This window comes from Lethenteron reissneri, chromosome 49 (assembly GCF_015708825.2).
Source record: "Lethenteron reissneri isolate LAM-NWPU_2019-01 chromosome 49, ASM1570882v1, whole genome shotgun sequence".
NCBI lineage: Eukaryota > Metazoa > Chordata > Hyperoartia > Petromyzontiformes > Petromyzontidae > Lethenteron > Lethenteron reissneri.
Window position 1 is genome coordinate 5,948,680 of NC_083827.1, and position 25,585 is coordinate 5,974,264.

General features: G+C 52.0%; 1 protein-coding gene across 3 annotated transcripts in view; it reads left to right on the top strand.

Annotated features, from left to right (window-relative positions):
* The window catches only part of LOC133354802 (dysbindin-like), a 43,684-nt gene extending 26,185 nt beyond the window's left edge, over positions 1-17,499 (top strand). For 2 of the 3 annotated variants that reach the window (XM_061571932.1, XM_061571934.1), the window contains 3 exons: positions 9,750-9,917; positions 11,032-11,256; positions 12,082-17,499. In XM_061571932.1, the coding sequence (XP_061427916.1) occupies positions 9,750-9,917; positions 11,032-11,256; positions 12,082-12,404 (716 nt within the window). In that variant the 3' untranslated portion in view covers positions 12,405-17,499. The remainder of the gene's footprint in view (positions 1-9,749; positions 9,918-11,031; positions 11,257-12,081) is intronic. The other variant, XM_061571933.1, reaches the window with a different exon arrangement.
* Positions 17,500-25,585: the final 8,086 nt, after the last annotated feature.

Below are 25,585 nucleotides of genomic sequence, written 5' to 3' on the forward strand. Positions count from 1 at the left end.
CGGCAAAATCCATTGCTGTACTATACTTCTACGCTCGCACAACTCTGCTCCCCGCCTTCACCAACCCGCGGCGTCTAGCCTCGCGAAGTACGGTCAAACAACCCCCCCCCTCCGCCACCACCGCTTGGCATGGGGCGTATCCTCATCCAGCAGTGGATTGACAGGAAGTGTCTGCGCGTGTGCGTCTGGGGTACGTGGTGAGGGCGTGTGTGTGCGTGTGTCCCCGCGCTCCGCGTTGCGATGAACGCCTCGAGACTCGCAGTCCCATGCGGTCGCACACACACACACAGGGAGCTCTCTGTGTTCCGGTCATTACCTTCATCATCATGAGCAGCAGCAGCAGTCAGATGATGACTGCGAGAAGAAGGCCCCCCCTTGTGCGTTTTGCTTTTCCCCCTTTGCCAACATCACGCACTGCCTGCCATCACCACGACAGCCATAGCCACCGCCACCCCCACCACCCTCACATCACCCTCACATCACCACACCCATGTCATCAGCACACTCCCATTCAACATCGCCACCATCACCACTCCCTCGTCAGCACCATGTCCGTCACCACCACCCAGCCATCACCACCCCAGCCATCACCATTCCAGCCATCACCCCCCCCATCCCCCCCCATCACCACCCCCCCATCACCACCCCCCATCACCACCCCCCCATCACCACCCCAACCGTTCACACACTTCCCCGCCTGCCTTGCCAGCCTCTTTATTCCAAGGCTTGGCACGCTGCAAGCGGGTTACGCTCTTCGGCACACAACTCTCTCACGCTGCTTCTGCTGTGCGTTGGGGTGACTGTGATTCCTTCATGGATTCACGATTTCATTCCTGCGTTTCATTCGTTTTGTCATTGGCGTGCCCCCCTCCACTGTATGGTTTTAAAAACTTCTCCACTGTCATTAATTCATTCACGCATGCATTCCAGTCCGTGTCACTGTAACCTATTCTATTTGAATCAATCATTTGTTTATTCATTCCAACCGCACTGACTCATCTATGTTGCTTTCAGCATCCTCCATTTCATTCATTCATTACATCCTATTACCTATCTGTGTGGCGCTCAGCGTACTGTCATCCATTTGTTTGTTCAACTGCTCATTCGTCCCTGTGTGGCATTTCGCCTACTGCAATTCATTCTTTCCATCCTATCTGTGACTAATCTGTGTGGTCCTTCAACGCTCTCCCATTCCGCTGATGCTTTCATTCCGTTCTGTCTCGACCCATGGTGGTTTTCGGCCAGCCGGATTCAATGCGTTTCATTTGTTGTTCATTCCATCCAGTCTGCGATGATCCGCGTGTGCCCGTCAACCTCTTTCATTGATCCGCTCCGTGACCCACTTGTTGTGTGTTTCAGTGCTTAACGCATTCAATTAGTGGGTTTGTTAATTCCCGATTGGATGGAGCTCTCGGGTGTTTAGCCCCTGGCCTGTGCGTGTTGGGGCCTTTCCAGAGGTCGCAAACGGGTTTTGATTCCTTACCCGTACCCAGCCGCACCAGGGTCGCAAATGGGTACCCGTACCCGGCCGGGTGCGGGTAGCCGGGTATCGGGTAGGGTACGGGTATCGGGTAGGGTACGGGTATCGGGTACCCGGTTGCGACCTCTGGGCCTTTCCTCCCTTGCGTTGTGGCCGAAACGTCGTGAGAATTATTTTATTATGTTTTATTATTTTATTATTTCCCTTCTACGTGACTTTACCGAAAGAACCAAGAAGAGGAGCCCGCAATTTTCATCCCGACCCTGACACCTGCTGTATATTTGGAGTTTGCGTGTCTCTCTCCCTCGCCTGGTATTCAGGCGGTCGTAAGTTCGAGTCAGACCCTGACGCCTGCTGCTGTATATTTGGAGTTTGCGTGTCTCTCTCCCCGTGGTCGCGTGGGTTTTTCTCCGGGTCCTCCGGGTTTTCCCCTCCACATTTAGAAACGTGCATTTAGAGTATTTGGCTGCTGTAAATGTCCACGTGATAAGCCACTTCGTTGAGCTATTATTTGCGGGCAGGTCGCTTCTGATAAATAACTTTATGGCTCAGTGGGCCTTACCTGGTAAAATATAAAATAGTTTATAGTTTTATCGTTTAAGCGTACGAAGGTAGCCTGTCGCTCGCGATGAGACGTACAAGCCGTTTCTAAATTTGGGGAGGAAAACCAGACGACCCGGAGAAAAATCCACGCGACTATGGGAAGAGAGAGAGACACGCAAACTCCAAATTTTCAGCAGGCGTCAGGGTCTGACTCGAACTTACGACCTCCTGTATACCAGGCGAGGGAGTTAACATCTCCTAGCCACCGCGGCCACAGAACAGATCTGGAGACTCCCTTGGTGTACTGGCTTGCCAGCTTGCTTCACCGCGTGTAGGACTCGAACTTACGACCTCCTGTATACCAGGCGAGGGAGTTAACATCTCCTAGCCACCGCGGCCACAGAACAGATCAGGAGACTCCCTTGGTGTACTGGCGTGCCAGCTTGCTTCACCGCGTGTAGGACTCGAACTTACGACCTCCTGTATACCAGGCGAGGGAGTTAACATCTCCTAGCCACCGCGGCCACAGAACAGATCTGGAGACTCCCTTGGTGTACTGGCTTGCCAGCTTGCTTCACCGCGTGTCGGACTCGAACTTACGACCTCCTGTATACCAGGCGAGGGAGTTAGCATCTCCTAGCCACCGCGGCCACAGAACAGATCTCGAGATTCCCTTGGTGTACTGGCGTGCCAGCTTGCTTCACCGCGTGTAGGACTCGAACTTACGACCTCCTGTATACCAGGCGAGGGAGTTAACATCTCCTACCCACCACGGCCACAGAACAGATCTGGAGACTCCCTTGGTGTACTGGCTTGCCAGCTTGCTTCACCGCGTGTACTCGCACCGCCGGGTGAGTGACCCGTCGCATGTTTGAAAGAAAGCGACCGGGGATCATCGAGCAGGGTTGCGGGGTAACGTTATATCCGGCGTCGCGTGTCCCGGCACGGACACTCGATACGAGAGCGACGTTGGGACCCCCCCCCCCCCCCCACCATACGCTTCAGAAGCCGCGGCTCCACGAAACAACCCAACTCTCTCCTTCCTCGCGTGAGTGCTAACTCGTACGACAAACTGGACGACGCCGTGGTGTAACGTGGCGCCGCTGGGGTGAGCAAATCCGGAGGGGCGTCTGTGCTCGATACGATCTCCCGCCGTGGCATTTGAATCTAAATTAAACTATTTAAAACTGTTTTTTTTATAATCCAGATAAGGCCCCACTGAGCTACGTAGCTCTTTTTCAGAAGCGACCTGGCCGCAAATGATAGCTCAATGAAGTGGCTTGTCATCGCGTGGACATTTATAGCAGCCAAATACTCGAAATGCATGTCGATTCAAAATGTGGAGGGGAATAAAAAAACGGACCCGGAGAAAAATGAACGAGACGTGCAAACTCCAAATATGCATACCAGGCGAGGTAGTTAACATCTCCTAGCCACCGTGATGATGATGAGAGCGAGACACGCAGACACCAAATACACAGCAGGCGTCAGGGTCGGGATCGAATCCACAACCTCCTGCATACCAGGCGAGGGAGTTAACATTTCCTAGCCACTGTGATGATGATGAGAGCGAGACACGCATACTCCAAATATACAGCAGGCGTCAGGGTCGGGATCGAACTCACATCCTCCTGCATACCAGGCGAGGGAGTTAACATTTCCTAGCCACTGTGATGATGATGAGAGCGAGACACGCATACTCCAAATATACAGCAGGCGTCAGGGTCGGGATCGAACTCACATCCTCCTGCATACCAGGCGAGGGAGTTAACATTTCCTAGCCACTGTGATGATGATGAGAGCGAGACACGCATACTCCAAATATACAGCAGGCGTCAGGGTCGGGATCGAACTCACATCCTCCTGCATACCAGGCGAGGGAGTTAACATTTCCTAGCCACTGTGATGATGATGAGAGCGAGACACGCATACTCCAAATATACAGCAGGCGTCAGGGTCGGGATCGAACTCACATCCTCCTGCATACCAGGCGAGGGAGTTAACATCTCCTAGCCACTGTGATGATGATGAGAGCGAGACACGCATACTCCAAATATACAGCAGGCGTCAGGGTCGGGATCGAACTCACATCCTCCTGCATACCAGGCGAGGGAGTTAACATTTCCTAGCCACTGTGATGATGATGAGAGCGAGACACGCATACTCCAAATATACAGCAGGCGTCAGGGTCGGGATCGAACTCACATCCTCCTGCATACCAGGCGAGGGAGTTAACATTTCCTAGCCACTGTGATGATGATGAGAGCGAGACACGCATACTCCAAATATACAGCAGGCGTCAGGGTCGGGATCGAACTCACATCCTCCTGCATACCAGGCGAGGGAGTTAACATTTCCTAGCCACTGTGATGATGATGAGAGCGAGACACGCATACTCCAAATATACAGCAGGCGTCAGGGTCGGGATCGAACTCACATCCTCCTGCATACCAGGCGAGGGAGTTAACATTTCCTAGCCACTGTGATGATGATGAGAGCGAGACACGCATACTCCAAATATACAGCAGGCGTCAGGGTCGGGATCGAACTCACATCCTCCTGCATACCAGGCGAGGGAGTTAACATTTCCTAGCCACTGTGATGATGATGAGAGCGAGACACGCATACTCCAAATATACAGCAGGCGTCAGGGTCGGGATCGAACTCACATCCTCCTGCATACCAGGCGAGGGAGTTAACATTTCCTAGCCACTGTGATGATGATGAGAGCGAGACACGCATACTCCAAATATACAGCAGGCGTCAGGGTCGGGATCGAACTCACATCCTCCTGCATACCAGGCGAGGGAGTTAACATCTCCTAGCCACTGTGATGATGATGAGAGCGAGACACGCATACTCCAAATATACAGCAGGCGTCAGGGTCGGGATCGAACTCACATCCTCCTGCATACCAGGCGAGGGAGTTAACATTTCCTAGCCACTGTGATGATGATGAGAGCGAGACACGCATACTCCAAATATACAGCAGGCGTCAGGGTCGGGATCGAACTCACATCCTCCTGCATACCAGGCGAGGGAGTTAACATTTCCTAGCCACTGTGATGATGATGAGAGCGAGACACGCATACTCCAAATATACAGCAGGCGTCAGGGTCGGGATCGAACTCACATCCTCCTGCATACCAGGCGAGGGAGTTAACATTTCCTAGCCACTGTGATGATGATGAGAGCGAGACACGCATACTCCAAATATACAGCAGGCGTCAGGGTCGGGATCGAACTCACATCCTCCTGCATACCAGGCGAGGGAGTTAACATTTCCTAGCCACTGTGATGATGATGAGAGCGAGACACGCATACTCCAAATATACAGCAGGCGTCAGGGTCGGGATCGAACTCACATCCTCCTGCATACCAGGCGAGGGAGTTAACATCTCCTAGCCACCGTGGTGCCCCAGTGGGGCAAGTTTTCTAAATGTTGCCCCTCCTAGAACCAGGGTTCAGCAGATATACAGATAGACACACGTGGGGATGGGTGGCCAGCACCACGCCCGGCCGTCTTTGTCTCCCCATTGGTGATATTTGTACACACCAGGTACTCTTTTGAGGCTGAGTCGACCTAGGTGGAGGCCCAGGACCGGTTAAGCTAATGGTGTTGGTGGTGGACGCGAATGGGAATCGAACTCAGGCGGCCGGATTTGTACTGCAGCCCGCTAACCAGTGCACCACCGCTTCCCACACATTGCATCATCATCATCACGATCCATGGGCGGATAGCCCAATAGGTGTCCACTGCACATCTCGTCATCGTACCAATATGCTAAAGTAGTGCCACACCTTTCCGGCACCAATCTCTTATGCCGTCGTCGTTGTCAAGCAATTCTCCGTTAGGTCTTCCTCTTGTTCCGGTTCCTTCCATTTTCCCCCACGACGCACTTTTAATATCGCATTGCAGAGCAAACAGACCCCGTAGCTCGACACAAATCCATGGTCGAGTCACGGTGCAAGCGTGCGGAGAAAGAGACGCGGAGATGAGGAGGCGGGACCAAGAGTAGCTCGGCGAAGACGAGACGCAGGGAGTGGAGAAGAGGCGATGGGGTTAATTGAGACGGGCTTCAGGGGAAGGCGGAGAGACGCAGGGAGGAGATGGGGGAGACGGGGCAGGGGTTGGAGAGAGGCGGTGATGCGAGTGAGAAGATGCGGACAAAAGCGATGCACGGCAGCGTGACTCAGCAAGCCCCGAGATGCCCCCGCTTTAATGCGGATTAGTCAGCCGGGGTCGTTTATTTTCCTTCTACCCCCCTCCCCTCTGCCCCCGCCTCACCACAGCCTCTCCCCCCACCCAATTTATTCCAAACTGGGTAAAGGCTCGTTGAGTCTGGAGTGATTGGGCTTTTGCCATTGCAGCTCCGAGGCTTTGGAACAGCGCTCTGCCTCTGCTAATCAGACAAGCTGTTTGAGTCTGCCTTGAAAACTCACCTCTTTAAACTGCACCCTGCAGGTTCTGTTTATTTCCTGGATTTCCATACACGGTTGGTGTCGCATTGGTGGGATCTGCGGACGAAATCCGCCACTTGACATATGGGTCTCTCTGCGAGTCATTGGTAGGGCCAGACTCATGAACTCGCTACACTGGAGAACCCAGGTCTAATAACAGCCAGGGTCTGTGCGAGTCTGTCCATCCCTATGGCAGTCTACTGGTCTCTGTGTCAGCCTGTGGTTCTCAATGCGAGTAATTGGCGACCAGGCCGAGACCATCGGCACTCTACAAGGACCCGGTTCAACCGCAACACACGGCCAAACATTAGCCTACGCGTCGCTGTGTCAATCTATGGCTCTCTGCGTGAGTCCATCTTCACCTCGCCGCACTCAAGAACCCAGTTTCATCACAGGCTGAGCTTTGAAACTTGGATCTGAACCCAGGACCTCGGCAATGCCGGCCCAGGAATCGGACTCGGGTCGCCGCGTTCTTAGCTCAGTGCTCTGACCGATGCGCCGCTGCTCTCATCTATCAATGTCACCACCGTCGTCGTCGTCATCGTCTCAAGGGATGCAACGTTCCGCCGTCCGTTGCAGTGTCGGACGGACGCGGCTTAATCCTGGGTCAAGATCTCCGTCCACAATCGATCGTTTGAGTTTTGTGGTCGCGGGTGCGGAATCTTGGACGGCTGCAGTGTTTTGCCTCCAGCCGTCGCTTGGTGCGAATCGCAAGCAATTGATTCTTACATTGCATCATTGAGTGCGCGTGTGGCGAGCCGTAAGAGTTACATTTCAGTCGCGGGCGTGGGTTGGTTCAGACGGCGAAATACTCCGTCGGTGGATTCGTAAGGGCCATGTCAAAAAGACACCTGGGCCAGAATCGCGTAAGAAAACCTGGGTTCAAGTCTAGGGTCTGGGTGTCTCTTTTTTTTCTCCCTCAATGAGGTTGAGAAAGTACCTGGGCGGCAGGGTGGCGCGGCGTTGACGCTTGTGCCTCGCGCCAAGAAGGACCTGGGTTCGATTCTAGACTCGGGCGATTCTCTGTGTGGAGTGTGTTTGCGCCCTGTTCTGCAGCGTGAGTGAGTGAGTTTGTGTGTTCCCCTCCCTGTTCTGCAGTGTGAGTGAGTGAGTATGTGTGTTCCCCTCCCTGTTCTGCATGGGTTTCCTCCGGCTTCTCATATTTACTGGCAGAGCTCAACAAAATACGATGTAACTGATATCGATTAAAACATCCCAACGGTGATAAGAATACCCCCCCTCCCCCCCACTGTGAAAATTTGGTAGGACCTTTGATGAAAGACTACCCCCCCCCCCTTCCGCTGTGAAAACTTGGTAGGACCCCTGCTAAAAGACATCATTGAATCCTCGGTGAGGCCTCCACGGGCAAACAAGCGTGGTAATAACGATGGCCGTGTCAGAGACAGTGAGCCGGCACCGCTGAGAATACTGGATTAAAGCCATGGGTGACTTTGCCTTTCATGCTCTCTCTCGCGCTCTGAAGGGGAGGGTTTCATAACACTGGTCAACATGGTTTTTTCTGGCATAAGGTATTCCAACGGTTTTGATGTCATTTTGGGGTGCTGATTCCAAATCGGGCATCAGTTTTTGTCTATCGCATCAGGTTTTTGAGATATCAAATATTGCATTTTCAATAAAAACTGCAGAAGAAAAATATTAAATAAATGTGGATATCTACATAAAATGATATTATAAACACACTATCCTAAAAATACAGCACCATATTTTAACACTAAAGCTCGCAACAACTTGCAATCATAAGTGACAGTTAATTTCGGGTAAATTCAATGAAAATGGGGTATGCCGATAGCATAAAAATGAGATGTGATAGAGCAAATCTGAGATCAGATTTGGAATCGGCACCCTGAAATTAGTCTAGAACAGCTGCAAAAGTCCAGGCCAGAATTTTTTTTTTTTGTTGACCAGTGTTATCGTTCGGAGAGAATAGCGCTGTGCCGGCACTGCGAAGAACCTGGGTTTGAACCCGGGTTTCAGCGACCTGCGATTAAACCGGATTCTCTTTAAGTGTAGCGAGTTGATGGACTCAGCTCGGTCACCAATGACTGCACGGGAAAAGCTGTCCCATAATTAACGTTCCTTTTCCAATCTTGATTTGAAGCTTTCGTGACTGCAGGAATCCGTACTCTTTGTTTCTTTCGGTAAAGTCCACGTAGTTAGAAATAAACTTTTATTTTAGTTTTATTTTAGTTTTTTTCCACTTAATTTAGCTTTACCACGGCAGAGAGAATTTCCCGTATCGGTTTGACCGCTCTGTTCGGAGCATTTCTCTCCGCAGGAGGGTGCACAGACACGTGCCGCCCCTTTATTGTGGACAGGGGGTCGCTTATCGGGATCTCGGATGTAGTTCTGTGGTAGCTCCTTCCACGGTCAGTTTTCTAACATGGGGGTCATGCACCGGGGGAGTCCAGAGGGCTGGGGGTGGGGGCTGATGGCCGTCTGCTGCCGTACTACACGTTACATCACTCTAAATCTCTCCGTGGTCTTGTCCCACCTCGCCTCTCTCCTCTCCTTCCATGACCCCTCCTCTCGTCCTCTTCATTCCCAGTCTTCTCTCTCTCCCTCCTCCCTGTGCCCTATCCCGATTCCTGCCCATAGACTCAACACTGCCCATAGACTCAACACTACACCATAGACTCAACAGTACACCATAGACTCAACACTACCCCATAGACTCAACACTGCCCATAGACTCAGCACTACACCATAGACTCAACACTGCCCATAAGTTCAACACTGCCCATAGACTCAACACTGCCCGTAGACTCAACACTGCCCGTAGACTCAACACTGCCCATAGACTCAACACTGCCCGTAGACTCAACACTGCCCATAGACTCAACACTGCCCATAGACTCAACACTGCCCATAGACTCAACACTGCCCATAGACTCAACACTGCCCATAGACTCAACACTATCCCATAGACTCAACACTGCCCATAGACTCAGCACTGCCCATAGACTCAACACAGCCCATAGACTCAACACTGCACCATAGACTCAACACTGCCCATAGACTCAACACTGCCCATAGACTCAACACTGCCCATAGACTCAACACTGCCCATAGACTCAGCACTGCCCGGAGACTCAGCACTGCCGCTGTACATTAAGCAGTCACCACCCCAGTGGCCTGGACCAAAATGTCTAAAGCAAGACGGCGAATAGAAATTAAGCGCAAAAACACCCGCGGGCAGGCGACGTTGACGCTGGCTCCGATGATGTCACCCCCCCCCCCCCCCCAGTGGAGCTGGAGGGGGAGCACGTGCGCCGGAGCTGCGAGGCGGAGCGGTCGCACGCGCTGCGCCTGCGTGAGCGCCAGCGCTTCTTCGAGGAGGCGTTCCAGCAGGACGTGGAGCACTACCTCTCCACCGGCGTGCTGCAGCTGCACAGCGCGGGGAGCGGCACGCGGCGTGAGAGGCGCACGCCGCACCGTGACACGCACGCCGCACCGTGGCACGCACACACCTGTAGTACGCAGCCGTGGTGACGCGTACACGCTCGTAGTAGAGTACAACAACTTGAACAACAACCGCCATTCGCCAGTAAGTTGCGGTGGCGTCACCACTGCGCTTGTGCCAAGCTATGTGCAGTTTAAGGCTACGTGAACTGTCGGCGCTCGCCCCACACAGCCACGCTCACCACGCTCACCACTCTCACCACGCTCACCACGCTCACCACTCTCACCACGTTCACTGCGCTCACCTCACACAGCCACACTCACCACGCTCACCGCTCTCGTCCCACACAGCCATACTCACCACGCTCACCACGCTCACCACGCTCACCACGCTCACCACGCTCACCACGCTCACCACGCTCACCACGCTCACCACTCTCACTGCGCTCGTCTCACACAGCCACGCTCACCACGCTCACCACGCTCACCACGCTCACCACGCTCACTGCGCTCGTCCCACACAGCCACGCTCACCACGCTCACCACGCTCACCACGCTCACCACGCTCGCCACGCTCACCACGCTCGCCACGCTCGCCCCACGCAGCCACGCTCGCCACACTCATTACGCTCACCACGCTCACCACGCTCGCCACGCTCACCCCACGCAGCCACGCTCGCCACACTCATTATGCTCACCACGCTCACCACGCTCACCACGCTCACCACGCTCTCGTCCCACACAGCCAAGCTCGCCACACTCACCACGCTCACCCCACACAGCCACGCTCACCACACTCACCACGCTCACCACGCTCACCACGCTCTCGTCCCACACAGCCACGCTCGCCACACTCACCACGCTCACCCCACACAGCCACGCTCACCACACTCACCACGCTCACCACGCTCACCACGCTCTCGTCCCACACAGCCAAGCTCACCGCGCTCACCACGCTCACCACACTCACCACGCTCGCCACGCTCACCACGCTCACCACGCTCACCACGCTCACCACACTCACCACACTCACCATGCTCGCCCCACACAGCCACACTCACCGCGCTCGCCCCACGCGGCCACGTTGAAGGCTCTCTGGCGGCGGGTGGGAATCTTTGTCTCGGCAGAGCCGCTGGGCAGCGTCTCCTCCATGGAGGTGAACGTCGACCTGCTGGAGCAGGTGGAGCTGCTCGACGTGTCGGACCACGAGGCCCTCGACGTCTTCCTCAACTCCCCCTCGTCTCCCTCCGTGGCGTCCGCGTCGGACTCCTCCTCCTGCTCCTCCACCGCCACGTCGGCCACCTCGTCCGTGTCCTCCATGGGACCCAGCTGCCAAACGTCCCCGCGCCACGGTGTGTGTGCGTGAGCGCGTGAGTGAGCATGTGTGAGTGAGCGTGTGTGCGCATGTGTGAGCGTGTGTGCGCATGTGTGAGCGTGTGAGCGTGCGTGTGAGCGTGCGTGTGAGCGTGTGTGCGCGCTTGCGTGTGAGTGAGCGTGTGTGTGAGCGTGTGTGTGAGCGTGCGTGTGAGTGAGCGTGTGTGTGAGTGAGCGTGTGTGTGAGTGAGCGTGTGTGTGAGCGTGCGAGTGAGCGTGCGTGTGAGCGTGCGTGTGAGCGTGCGTGTGAGCGTGCGTGTGAGCGTGCGTGCGAGCGTGCGTGTGAGCGTGCGTGTGAGCGTGCGTGTGAGCGTGCGTGCGAGCGTGCGTGCGTGCGTGCGTGCGTGCGTGCGCGCGCTTGCGTGTGTGCGCGCGCTTGCGTGTGAGTGAGCGTGTTTGTGAGCGTGCGTGTGAGCGTGCGTGCGTGTGTGCGCGCGCTTGCGTGTGTGTCTGCGTGCGTGCGTGTGTGCCTGTGCGTGCGGGGAGCAGTAGTGTCGTGGTCAGCGCACTGCGTTACCAACCCGGTGACCCGAGTTCGATTCCCGCTCACGGTCAACACCAGTGACGATTAACTACCGGTGCTGGGCCTCCCCTGGCTCGACTCAGCCTCAAATGAGTACCTGGTGTCGTGTGTAAACATCACCACTGGGGAGACAAAGGCGGCCGGGCGTGGTGCTGGCCACCCACCCCCTCGTGTGCCGTGCCGGCCTTCATAGGTGCTGTTCGCTAACAGCACTTGCCCCAACAGTCTGTTAAGGCTATACGGGGGATCTTTGTCTTTGCGTGTGTGTGCGTGTACCTAGTGTGGCGCGCCAGCTCCACCACCAGCAGCAGCAGTGAGGCGTCCGGCCCCGACTCGTCGGCGCTCTTCTCCCCCCTGCCACCCCCTCCCCTCCCCCCGCTCTCCCCCCCCACCACAACCGCCACCGCCGGCAACTTCACGGCCAACATCGCCGCCGTCGTCGCCACCGCCGTGGGGGCTAACGACGATGAAGACGAGGAGGAGGGTAACGGAGTGGCGGTCCCCTCCGTGCAGGCGGATGAGGAGGAGGTGTTTGTGGACACGGAGCTCACGGCCGCCTCGGAGGACTCGTCGCCTCGGCCCTGTGACTCGGACACTGACTAGCGGGCGGGCGGGCAGTCTCAAAATCAGTCTAACAGGTGCGGGACAGTCTTACCATCAGTCTAACGGGTGGACGGTGTAACGAGCGGTTGGTCCAGTCGAGCGGGGTGATCTGACCGCCGGCGTGTAAAGAGGAGTAGATGAACTCGCGAGTGAATAGTCAACAAGGGCAGGTGGTTTTATAATCAGACGGTGGAACGAGTGAGTTGTCCGATGAGTGGACGGTCTAACCATCAGTTTAACGAGCTAACGGTGTAGCGGGCGGACGGCCTAATGGCTAGACGGTCTAACCAGCGGCCTAGCAGGTGGCCAAGCTAACGGGTGGATGGGTATAATACGTGGACGGAGAATCTTAACGAGCATCCAGTTTATCGGATGGACAGTCTTAACCATCATTCCTAATCAGCATCCAATATAATGGGTAGTCCACTGCGTAGACAGGCTAACGATCAGACGGCCTTACATGGCGGGGGGGGGGTCTAATGATATTTCTATCTTCTGTGGAGGGTAGCCGTGCAAACAGTCCGACGAGCAGACAATCGAACAGGCAGACGGCGTTGACCGGCCGATGGCTGTAACTTTTTGGCAGCCCTAGAAGGGCTGGAAGTTTGAAGGATTGGATGCTGTCACCTAGTGATGGATGGCTGCATGGTGGAACGAATTAACGGGCAGTCTTTAACGAGCAGCAAGTGAGCAGCAGGTTTAATTAGCGCCGCCTTGCCTCGGCCAGAATCTGAATGTGCGCGACTTTGTGTGGGGGAGTGAATGAAAAATTGGGTTAACAATGAAACTAAAAACGCAAAAACGGTGTTTTTTTTGTCGCGATACTTAGAATCCATTTGGAGACCTTGCAGAGCAGTGAGAGAGACGGCCCGCAGAAGCGGACATTGCAGAACTACCCTTGAGATCCCTTCAAGTGAATTTCCATCCACGTGGTAAGGGGCAGCACTTATCTCGCACTTAACTAGCAACAAAATGAATAAGCGGACCATGTCTCCTTCGTGTCTATCCGTCTCTCCACGTGCAAAATAAAAGTGATTCTTACACCAACCCATCAGCCGTGTAGTCTGCTGGGAGAGCATCATTTCAGGAGAATTGATTCAAGACGAGCAAAACCCTGGGCCAGTTTTCGACGTTCAGCGTCTCATCAGTGGCAGGGGTCAGGTTTGCTTGAAGCAAAGCTTTGTGTGAGCTGCCGTTCCTTTACAGGCCACGTGTTTCAGGCCTGTCCGCTTGTCGAAACGCAACGGCGTGCCCGACCGCGTGTGTTTGGCCCCTTTGTCAATCCGCTGCTGGATGAAGGCCTCCCCGTGCCGTGCCAGTCCTGGGTGCTGTTTGGCCATACTTCACCACACCCGGGGTGAGCGTGAGTTGGTGAACGGGGGCAGGCACCCAGGACCACGTGTGGAGTCACGCGCCCCCAATGTCACCCGTTGCTGGGAATCTGAACCAAAAGGGGGTAGCCGGGTTTGTAGTGCAGTGCGCTGTACAACGTAATAACCGTCAATTAAAAGTAAGTTTTTTTGTAATTCATTAACATAAGCTTAAACTAGTGCCCTATCCTGGATTTAAGGCTGAAATCATCATCAGCTATGGTCGACCCTATGCTGGATTTAAGGCCTCTCCAAATCCACCGGTATCACTCACAGTCCTGTGACAGAATACTGATTCATCTCGAAGATAAAGATAATTATTTTTAGGTTGCGTCTTTAAGAGGCACTGAGGACTCGCTTTCACACTGGCCCTAATCCCTAGCACTAAGCCTGAAGACTAATGCCTCGCCAGCCTATACGTCTAGGCCTAACCCGAGCCTGAGCATTAATCTCTGCAAGCCTCGCACTTACACTAACCAGTAGCCATAGCTTTAGTCTTAGCCATAAGGTAAAGGAACAGCCCTGCAATGTCTTGCTCTCACCACTGCTGGCGTATGTACCTATGTTTGTATGTACGTCGAACTTATTTCGGGCCGTGCGTAGACCACGGCGCTAATCGGAGGTGCGCGGGAAGGGACGGCAAGCTAAACACACAAAAAGTCAAGTTTCTAAAGAAGCGAGTGGGGAAACAAGGGGCCTTCACTGCAGGCCGAGCGAGAGACGGCCCCCGCCAGGGAGGGAGTTCAATCCTCCTCCGTCACACTCGGAAGAGGCGGGAGTTCACCCACACTTTTACCCCGTCGCACGCGACCTGCCGGTCGTCGACTGAGCTAGCTGCCTCATACCCCTCGATGCTGCTTGGTTGACACTAGTGGCAGGAGGAGGAGGAGGGGGGGAGATTTTAAAACTTACAAACTTACATTTTTTTTTTCTCGGTTGCCTTGCCCGGGAGTTCTAGCCAGTGACCTCTGGATTGCAAGTCCAGTTTACTAACCACATGCCAACGCCAATGACCTCGGCATTTTATTCCGTATTTAATAATGATATTATTATTATTGTTGAGCCTCAGGTGGGCGCTGCTACAATGAGATGTTTGGCCAATGCCATTAATAAGCGCGCACATTATTTTTCGCCCATCGTTCCCAAGGCAGGACCCTCCTGGAAAAAGAGAAGTCTTGAGACTCGGTTGAGTAAAATTAGCAAGTGGTGTGCTGCTCTTCCTGTGTATGGGATTGTTTGAGGTGTGTTATCCCCACGTTGGATTCGATTTTCTCCAAACGCACGGTTTTACTCGCATAATAACGATAATAATACTTTACATCCCCTTGCTAATCCACTGCTGGATGAGTGCCCTGCCTATGCTGTGTCGGTGGGCAGAAATTAATCTGTGAACCTCCTGGCAGAGGTCGCAATCGGGTACCTGATACCCGTACCCTACCCGATACCCGGCTACCCGTACCCGGCCGGGTACGGGTAGCCGTTTGCGACCCTGGTGCGGCCGGGTACGGGTACGGGTAAGGAATCAAAACCCGTTTGCGACCTCTGCCTCCTGGACATCTGTGATGAAAGAGATTCATAGGTTTATCGGATTCCTCGAGTCTAAATAAAGATTCTGATGGAAAAAAAATGAAAGATTGTGATTCTGACATTCGTGTCGGATGAGTGTTCGACTTTCCTCAACGTGGCACTTGCTTTGTAGGCCTTGCGGGGATGATTAGTCGAGTCCACCCGTGACCAGGATTTGAACTTGGAAACTTGAGATTGTGAGCTGATCGATCTTAACTCACACCACCGCCCGGACTAATGATCACTCAACTGGTGCAGGGTAATAACGATCCACCGCTTAATAGATTTATAATAAATCTCAACATCTTCGTCAGTGATAGTTCACCAACGCTTACGATAAATGAAGCCTCTGGTGTGCGTTTTGAGAATCGGCTACTTTCATTCCGTAATAAATTTTTCCCGGTCGGGTCGCATAAATAACGTTGTGTCGGATACCCCTCCTCCACCCGACGCAGCTCGATTAATAAACTTGGCACGTGGTGAATGCGCGTGGCCAGTTCATCACCGCTTCAGCAGCGGCACCCACCCCTGGCATTGCTGGTGAGTAATCATTTCGCGACATTTGACAACTCTGCTACGGTGCGGCGTCAAATTTTTATCCCGATTCGTACGCTTAAGTTTAAATTTTTTTTTTATTTATCTGTGAGCCTTTCGGCTCTTGAATCGGGTGCAACCGCAACAAACAAAAAACAAAAACATGAACAAGAAAACATCTTAAAGTGACTGTGCGTAAACAGAAAAATCCAGGAAAAGACAGCAAAATATTCCAGAAAAAGCACCGTACACCAACGCTGTGTGCAAAAATCCCAGTGGGATGCAAGTCAAACAACAACAACCACAAGACAACTTACATTAAAGCCATCAGTCTAACTCCGTACTACAACAAAGCTTCAACAAGCTTGATGTCTGCAATTGGCTCGCGGACAGCCCTGCCAGCCACAAGAGAATGCTGCCGTTCACCACAGCGTTGGGGAAAGATGAACAAAACACCCATGTCAGTAGAGGATTACCTCAATCCGGTTGTGGTCCCGAATCACGGAAATGTCTGGGTTTTCAAGCCTCATGGATCAATTGTATGCGTGACACTTGAAGCTACCAAACGGCCGCTGGTGGTGTTGGCGCTGGTGGTTGTTTCTTAATGGACGTGTCCTGGTCAGTGGTGTGTGTGTGTGTCCCCCCCCCCCCGAAGCTTTTGTGACACTTGGGATATTCCGTCCCTTTTAATTGTTTTATGTTCTGACCTCATGCCAATATAAATAAACTACGATAAATTTTAAATCCAATATGGTAAACCTAGACCGATATTAATGACCTTTCGAAACGATATGAAAGACTTTTCTTAATTCTAGATTTGAAGCTTTCGTAACTGCAAGGATTCATATTCTTAGGTTTTTTCGGTAAAGTCACGTGGGTAAAAAATTTCAATTAATAAAAGTAACATAAAAATAAAATAAAATCACGACGTTTTGGAGGCAACACAAGCTTCCGTCTTCAGGTGGAACCGTCACAGCACGATAGCTGTATCAAGTGAGAGAAATTCCAAGAAAACAGTCCTTGTATATATACTGGCTGAGGGTGGGAGAAGCCAAGGTAGGCCCTGAATATTATTTTCCTAAGCTCAATTATCGCAAACAACGTGGTTTTTTCAGAGTAGCCAGCGACCACATCACGCCACGCTTGCATTGACATTCGTTTTTATATTTGCGCGCAGTTACGAGCCAGTTAGGATTCCTCACGAAATGGATGAAAAAAAAAACTGGCTTCAAAGGTTGACTTTCGTCGTTCACACGTTAATTTCTCAGAACCATGTTGGGTCAGACAAGGGGGTTACTCGGTTTAGACAAAATTGAACAAGGAGGCTGACACGGGTAGCCCAAAAAATGTTGAGAACCACCCGACTCAACTGATCGCCGATACTTCAATTCGATTGCCGGGTGGCAAAAATTTAATCGACTTTGGTGCGTGAACATTGGTTGGGTTTATTTTATGTCTGAAGGTCGTCATCGTCGTGAGATGTGAGGATAATTAAAATGTAAAGCGACGCGCACCCCCGTTCCAGTAAAGATTTGCCTAACAATAACAACGGTTAGCACGCAGCAGTGTGAACTCGAGTTAAGTTGCGTTATCTTCTTGGTTCTTTCGGTAAAGTCGTGTAGAAGGGAAATAATAAAATAAAAAAAATCAATAAAATAATTCTCACGACGTTTCGGCCACAACGCAAGCAGCCGTCCTCAGGTGAAGAACAGGTCTGTCGGAAAGTCTGAATGACACTGTCTTTCCGACAGACCTGTTCTTCACCTGAGGACGGCTGCTTGCGTTGTGGCCGAAACGTCGTGAGAATTATTTTATTATGTTTTATTTTTATTATTTTATTATTTCCCTTCTACGTGACTCTACCGAAAGAACCAAGAAGAGGAATTCCTGCAGTCACGAAAGCTTTAAATCGAAATTTAAGTTGCGTTAGTTTGCGTTATTGTTGAGTAGTGGGAGAGTGGCGGTCACACGATGAACAGTTTTTTGTCTACGTGTCCTAATGTAACCGGGGACTGTTGAACGCTTCAGCGTGTAATTTGGTGGTGTTCCATAACTATTATTGTCAGAATGTATTTGTCTTAAAGTACCTGTGTGTGTGTGTGTAAGGAGAAGGTGGGCGGGGGGGGGGGGGGAAATATTTTGGCGGGATCAAAAAGTTATTTCGGAAATAGCTGCCGCTAAAACGTTTACGTTGGTGCATGTGTTTTTTAGCCCCCCCAAAAGTATTTAAAACACCGGTATAACGTGTAGTTTTATACAAGCATAACGAGATTTTACCGCTCAACAATGAAATTTTATTATTTGCGAGACAGCGGAATTGTACGCGCAAATACCTCTTTGGCATTACTACGGCGGGTTGAAAGGCGTTTAAAAAAAATGTTAAAATCATCGAGTGCGTTTGATATTCACGCCGTTCTTATAGCGCAAAGGCTGTGTCGTGAAGGAAATTATTATATTTCACGGACACGTTTTTGTCTGTCGGTAGGGTGGCGATTTTACCACGTGGCTTTACCCAGCTGAGTAATTTGTGAGGTGCAATAATGTACAGGGACACCTCTACTTACGAACATTCGACCTTCGAACTTTCAGAGATACGAACAAACCTGTCCGTATGTCCAGTCGTCTGTTCGGACCGAGAGTTGTAAGTTCAACCGCCGCGCAATAGATGGCGGTGGTGGCATCTACATCTGCAGAAGGTGAAGAACCAGTGACATCTACATCTGCAGAAGGTGAAGAACCAGTGGCATCTACATCTACAGAACGTGAAGAACCAGTGACATCTATATCTGCAGAAGGTGAAGAACCAGTGGCATCTACATCTGCAGAAGGTGAAGAACCAGTGGCATCTATATCTGCAGAAGGTGAAGAACCAGTGGCATCTACATCTACAGAACGTAAAGAACCAGTGGCATCTACATCTGCAGATGGTGAAGAACCAGTGGCATCTACATCTGCAGAAGGTGAAGAACCAGTGGCATCTACATCTGCAGAACGTGAAGAACCAGTGGCATCTACATCTCCAGAACGTGAAGAACTAGTGGCATCTACATCTGCAGAACGTGAAGAACCAGTGGCATCTACATCTGCAGAACGTGAAGAACCAGCGGCATCTACAGAACATGAAGAACCAGTGGCATCTACATCTGTAGAACATGAAGAACCAGTGGCATCTACATCTGTAGAACGTGAAGAACCAGCGGCATCTACAGAACATGAAGAACCAGTGGCATCTACATCTGTAGAACATGAAGAACCAGTGGCATCTACATCTGTAGAACATGAAGAACCAGTGGCATCTGCAGAACGTGAAGAACCAGTGGCATCTACATCTGCAGAACGTGAGGAACCAGTGGCATCTACATCTGCAGAGACTACAACTTTTAAAGCTATTTCCCCGTGCTTAGTGTACACGCCGTACAACACGCTTGGAATCGACAGGAGTAAAGTTGGACTTGCGAACAAATAGACTTACGAACAGACCTCTGGAACCTAACTAGTTCGTAAGTAGAGGAGTCCCTGTACCTGTATTTAGCAAATTGGACCGTGAAGTCGGCGCACGATTGGTCGACTTCTTCCGCCGGTTACCGCCGCGTAGCCAATCGCGGGGCAAGACTACGGGCAGTCGGATGACGGCTCTCAACCAATCGGATGCCACCGTCGATGTTTAATTCGCCGTTTGTGACGTGTTCCCGTTTTTTTTAATCGGCTCTGCGAGAACCACGTGATCGGAGATTCTCGGAAGCGGATTAGCTGCTCGACCACCTCCAATCGTTGCGGTTCAGCAAACCTCGCGTCTGGTATTTTCCACTGCGCAACTGAGCTGTGCTGGGGGCAGAGGTCGCAAACGGGTTTTGATTCCTTACCCGTACCCGGCCGCACCAGGGTCGCAAACGGGTACCCGTACCCTACCCGTTACCAGGCTGGGTACGGGTAAGGTACGGGTATCGGGTACCTGATTGCGACTTCTGGGATGAAGCCAAGTTGCAGGCGCGGGTGGGTTGATTCTAGGAACTTGAATTGTGAGAAGAGACAAGACGTGGGGAAATGAGTGACAAACAGTTACTCACCAGTGACTCACGCCCTACCCGTACCCGGCCGCACCAGGGTCGCAAACGGGTACCCGTACCCGGCCGGGTACGGGTAGCCGGGTATCGGGTAGGGTACGGGTATCGGGTACCCGGTTGCGACCTCTGGCTGGAGGCACGCGCCTGCACATCCGGCACTGTGGAGAGGCCGAGTGGGTTGGGTGGGGGTCGAGGAGGTGCCACACGCCGGTTCGCGCCGGGAGAAGGCGGTTACAGCGAGTGGGTTAATCGCCATCCGTTTCCATCTGTACGGGGTACAAAGTGTTGCCCTCGGTCCTCCCTCCTCAAACGCGCGTGTGAGCTTTCGCCGGGTGCTCTGGTATCCTCCACACTTGCGTAAGCAACTTCGACTCGTCATTAATTGGCTGAAAACATCTGAGGAGTAAAAACACGCAGTGTAGCGGCGGCATGGACCCTCATGAACGAGAGCCATATGACTCTGTGTGGGCTCTCTTGGATTAAAAAGGGTGAGTATAGTAATTGGTTTTTACCCTTTCAACTGGTACAAAAACTGACACCTTTATACAAGGCATCATGTTTGCAATAACCACAACACAAGCAGTCAAAATGCAAACAAAAAGAAACAACTCTGATGATGATAATGATATGCACTGTCCTTGAAGTTGATTGGTCCACACCCGAGACAGCTTTTCTTAGAGCCTAGTCTCCATTGGTGTCGGACCAGATGACGCCAAAAGGCGTACACCTCAAAGACAGTGCACTAAGTAAATACGTATTTAAGAATCGGAGTCATTCTGCTTATTTAACGTTAGCCCTGGCCCTGCTTGGCCCCGAGCCAGAATCAGACGTCTGGTGAGGCCAGCGTAGCGTGGTTTGGTTCCGGCTCGCCTTGGCCAATTAGCCAGTGGGAAAACCAAGCCCGTATAGTGAGCATTCCGTGCTGGCTTGGTTTGGGTGTGCCAGTGGAAAAGTGATGTATCGGTTATTGTACACGGATTGTCCAGATCGAGTACCAATATTAATAGTACAATGCAATGTATTTATCATTCTCATTTGTTGATGTGCGGGTTTGTATCTTTAAATCTGTATTAATGTTACAAGTCGAGTCTTTGTTCAACCATTTAGTACCAATCAGGCCTACATTGTATCCTGTTAAAAGTAAAATATACCGTGTCTCCACTGAGACACAGAGCGGAGAGTGTCTCCACTGAGACACCGAACGACACAGAGGGGGGGAGAGTGCTGATGAATAGGATGTCATGCCCGATTCCCTATTTGTTTAGTAGCCCATCCAGGCCAGTGAGCAGGCTCAACTCCGCTTAGCATCTGTGTTCCAACGAGCTCGGCTCTGAATATGCAATGAACGTTTTCACTGTGCGGCAGTAAAATCCGTGAGACGTGGGTCACACGTGGGTAACACGTGGGTCAGACGTCATCCTAAACCACAAAGTCTTTGATGTGTCCCTCAAGTTCTATTAAAATTCCTTGCACTCTGACACGGGGGCCTCCTTGTTGTTGTTGTTGTATTTGAAAAGTCGACATCTGACTATGACGACGAGTGGAGGACAATTGATAACGGTGAAATACAATTCATGATAGTTGTGAAATACAATTATGAGTTGGAGGAGATTTCGTGAAGCGGCTACCCTCCTCCGCCGCAGCTGTTCTGCAGTCACGTGGTCTTCCCGTCACGCAGTGGCAGGCTGCCACTGCAGTGTCACCGCTGGACACTGAAATCGGTCTCCATCGCAAAGCCCCACGAGCCACTGGGCTGCCCCAGGTGGCCTTGAGTGCGGGCCCCCTGACGTGCCGCCTCCCCGACCGACAACACGAGTGAGGACACCCCCCCCCCCACCCCCAAATCGTCATAATCTTCGTGCTGCTGTCAAAGCCCCCAATGATGTCAACTACCTCTCCTGGTGCACAGGAGGTCGCGGGTTCGATCCCAACCCTGACAACGCCTGCTCTATATTTGGAGTTTGCGTGTCTCATCATCATCACGGTGGTGAGATGTTAACTACCTCGCCTGGTGCACAGGAGGTCGCGGGTTCGATCCTGACCCTGGTAATGCCTGCTGTATATTTGGAGTTTGCGTCTCATCATCATCACGGTGGTGAGATGTTAACTACCTCGCCTGGTGCACAGGAGGTCGCGGGTTCGATCCCAACCCTAACAACGCCTGCTCTATATTTGGAGTGTGCGTGTCTCATCATCATCACGGTGGTGAAATGTTAACTACCTCTCCTGGTGCACAGGAGGTCGCGGGTTCGATCCCAACCCTGACAACGCCTGCTCTATATTTGGAGTTTGCGTCTCTCTCATCATCATCACGGTGGTGAGATGTTAACTACCTCGCCTGGTGCACAGGAGGTCGCGGGTTCGATCCCGACCCTGGTAATGCCTGCTGTATATTTGGAGTTTGCGTCTCTCTCATCATCATCACGGTGGTGAGATGTTAACTACCTCGCCTGGTGCACAGGAGGTCGCGGGTTCGATCCCGACCCTGACAACGCCTGCTCTATATTTGGAGTTTGCGTGTCTCATCATCATCACGGTGGTGAGACGTTAACTACCTCGCCTGGTGCACAGGAGGTCGCGGGTTCGATCCCAACCCTGACAACGCCTGCTCTAAAATTGGAGTTTGCGTGTCTCATCATCATCACGGTGGTGAGACGTTAACTACCTCGCCTGGTGCACAGGAGGTCGCGGGTTCGATCCCAACCCTGACAACGCCTGCTCTATATTTGGAGTTTGCGTGTCTATCTCTCTCTCTCTCTCTCCCCGTGGTCGCCTGGAATTTTCTCCGGGGTCCTCCGGTTTTTATCTCCACATTCAGCATCAACACCACGCGTGTATTCGTATGAGGATGCCATAAATGTCCACTTGATAAGCCACTTGGGTGAGCTATAACAATTGGTGGCCAGCTCGCTTCTGAACACATTCCTGCGGAGGGAGCTGGTAGGAACGTTGGGTTGCTCGGTCAATGGCCAGGGTCAACGGCGGCGTGGTGTATTCCGCAAATATGCCCGACTGTGAGGGCGGGCACAAGCCGGCGTGAGTAGGTTAAACGTTGAGTTTTATAAGGGCACCACGGGGTGACCAGCCCCTCCCCACCCAGCCCCACCTCTCCCACCCCCCACCCAGCCCCTCCCACTCCCCACCCAGCCCCTCCCCACCCAGCCCCACCCCTCCCATTTTTTGATGCACGACGGACGGACACAATAATCCCCTGTGGGCTGGTGTAACCAGGAGGTTCCTACCAGTAAAACGAGTTGTATAGCTCAGTGGGTCCGTGCCCTCACCTATAATAGTTTGTTTAATGCCACGCACAGTGTTAATGAGGAATACGTTGTTTTTTTTGTGTGTGTAAGGTGCCGTCCATAAATGACGTCACGCAATTTTGGCCGATGTTTGACCCCCCCTCCCCCCCTCGTCACACGGCGTCACGAAAAGTCAGACCCCCCCTCAAATATGACGTCACAAAGCTCTGCCCCCCCCCCCCCCAAAACCATATTTCAATTTTGAAAATAAAACATGCTTCAAATCGCTTTAAACTCTTGTCATTGTAGTGCGTATTTAATGTGGCGCTGCACTCTGATGTTGTAGGAGAAAACATTTATTAAAAAGTCTATTTAATTAAGTAGAACGTGTTGTCTATGTTTATTTAAAGTTGCGAATTTTTACGTGACGTCACATTTTTCAACCCCCCCCCCCCCCTTCGTCATACATCGTCACAAATGTCTGACCCCCCCCCCACCCCTAGGTGCGTGACGTCATTTATGGACGGCCCCCAAACGGCGAGCAGCTCGGAGATAATGCGAATGTCAACGCACTCAAGGTGCTTAAAATATATCTATGGGACCACGTTTTCCGGCATCAAAATGATGGAGAAAACAAGTATAACCCGTAAAAACAAAGTTTTTCACTATAAATCCTTTATATGCGTGGCGGGTAGAGTCCTCTCGTCCTCTGGCTTGAGATGGATGCCACCTATGGGTCAGATGATTGCATGGCAGCATTAAGCAATTGGTAATTAAATATAATATTTTTGTCCTAAAAAGTGTAAAATTCTGGGAAAAAAAATTCATGAACATTAATTGTCACGCACAACGAGTCTGTGTGCAAAATGTCAGCTCGATTGGATCACGGGAAGTGGGTTAAAAACCGACCGAAAGATTTGCGCGGTCCTAAGCAAGCAAGCAAGTGAACTTAATATAAAGGATTTAAAAATGGTAGACGTTACCTTTTCCGGCAGCAGAAATAATACTACAGGAGGTGTTAAGATGTTCAATCATCGATACGGGGGAAATGAAAGTGATCTCATAGATAATAAACCTTCACTTGTAGAGGTTATACTGGTAGGAACCTCCTGGTTACACCAGCCCACAGGGGATTATTGTGTCCGTCGTGCAGGGAGGGGCTGGGTGGGGAGGGTGGGGCTAGGTGGGGGGTAGGAGGGGTGGGGCTGGGTGGGGTGGGGAGGGGCTGGTCACCCCGTGGTGCCCTTATAAAACTCAACGTTTAACCTACTCACGCCGGCTTGTGCCCGCCCTCACAGTCGGCCATATTTGCGGAATACACCACGCCGCCGTTGACCCTGGCCATTGACCGAGCAACCCAACGTTCCTACCAGCTCCCTCCGCAGGAATGTGTTTTTCAAAACGATGTTTAGCAGTGAAGTCTGACCAGCAGAGCGGCGGAGACCAAAACACGACACTGAACTCCCAGGGCCCCCCTCTAGTGGAGACCCGATCCGCCAGCAGTAGCGTGAGCGAAGCAATTTGCAGCACTGCGCATTTAACCGATAGAATTCGAGGCGTGATTTCTCTGTGTGCCTATGTCTGTTCTCTCTCTATGTATCTCTGTGATATCTGTCTGCTTATATGTCTGTCTATGTGTCTCTGGTTCTGTGTTTTATCTCTCTCTCTCTCAAATTTAGCATTCTCAGGAAGAACGTAATCAACCAGGTAGGGTGTTGACTGTTATGTTATCCGACTCTCTGTTGTATTACATTACATTTCTAAGTATACTAGATTTGTGTTTCTATTTCATTTACACCTGATGACGATTGCTTGTGTTGCAATCGAAACGTCGTATGCTAGTATTTAATTCAATTTATTATTTTCTCTTTACACGTGACTTTACCGAAATAACCAAAGAATAATTCCTGCAGTCACGAAAGCTCCAAATTAAGTTCGAATTTTCTTCGGCTGCACTGGTGCCCTGTCACCGCCAGGTGGCGGTGCGGGCACGTGAAGCTGCCTCTAGAAATATTGGCGATTGCCACCACAAAGACAAAGGTCCCCCCGTGTGGCCATAATCGTCTGCTGTCGGGGCAAGTGCTGTTCGCCAGTAGCCCCTGTGAAGGCCGGCACGGCACACGAGGGAGGTTGGTGGCCAGCACCACGCCCGGCCGCCTTTGTCTCCCAAGTGGCGATAATTTTTGTTTATCATTTGGTGCTGAGTCAACCTAGGGGGAGGCCCAGGACCGATTCAGATAATCGTCACTGGTGTTGGATGGCCGTGGGTGGGAATTTGAACTCGGGGTGTAGGTTTCGTAACGCAGTGCGCTGTAACCGCTACACTACATCAAAGACAAAGATCCCCCGTGTGGCCTTAACAGACCCGTGCTGTTAGCGAGCACCTATGAAGGCCGGCACGGCAC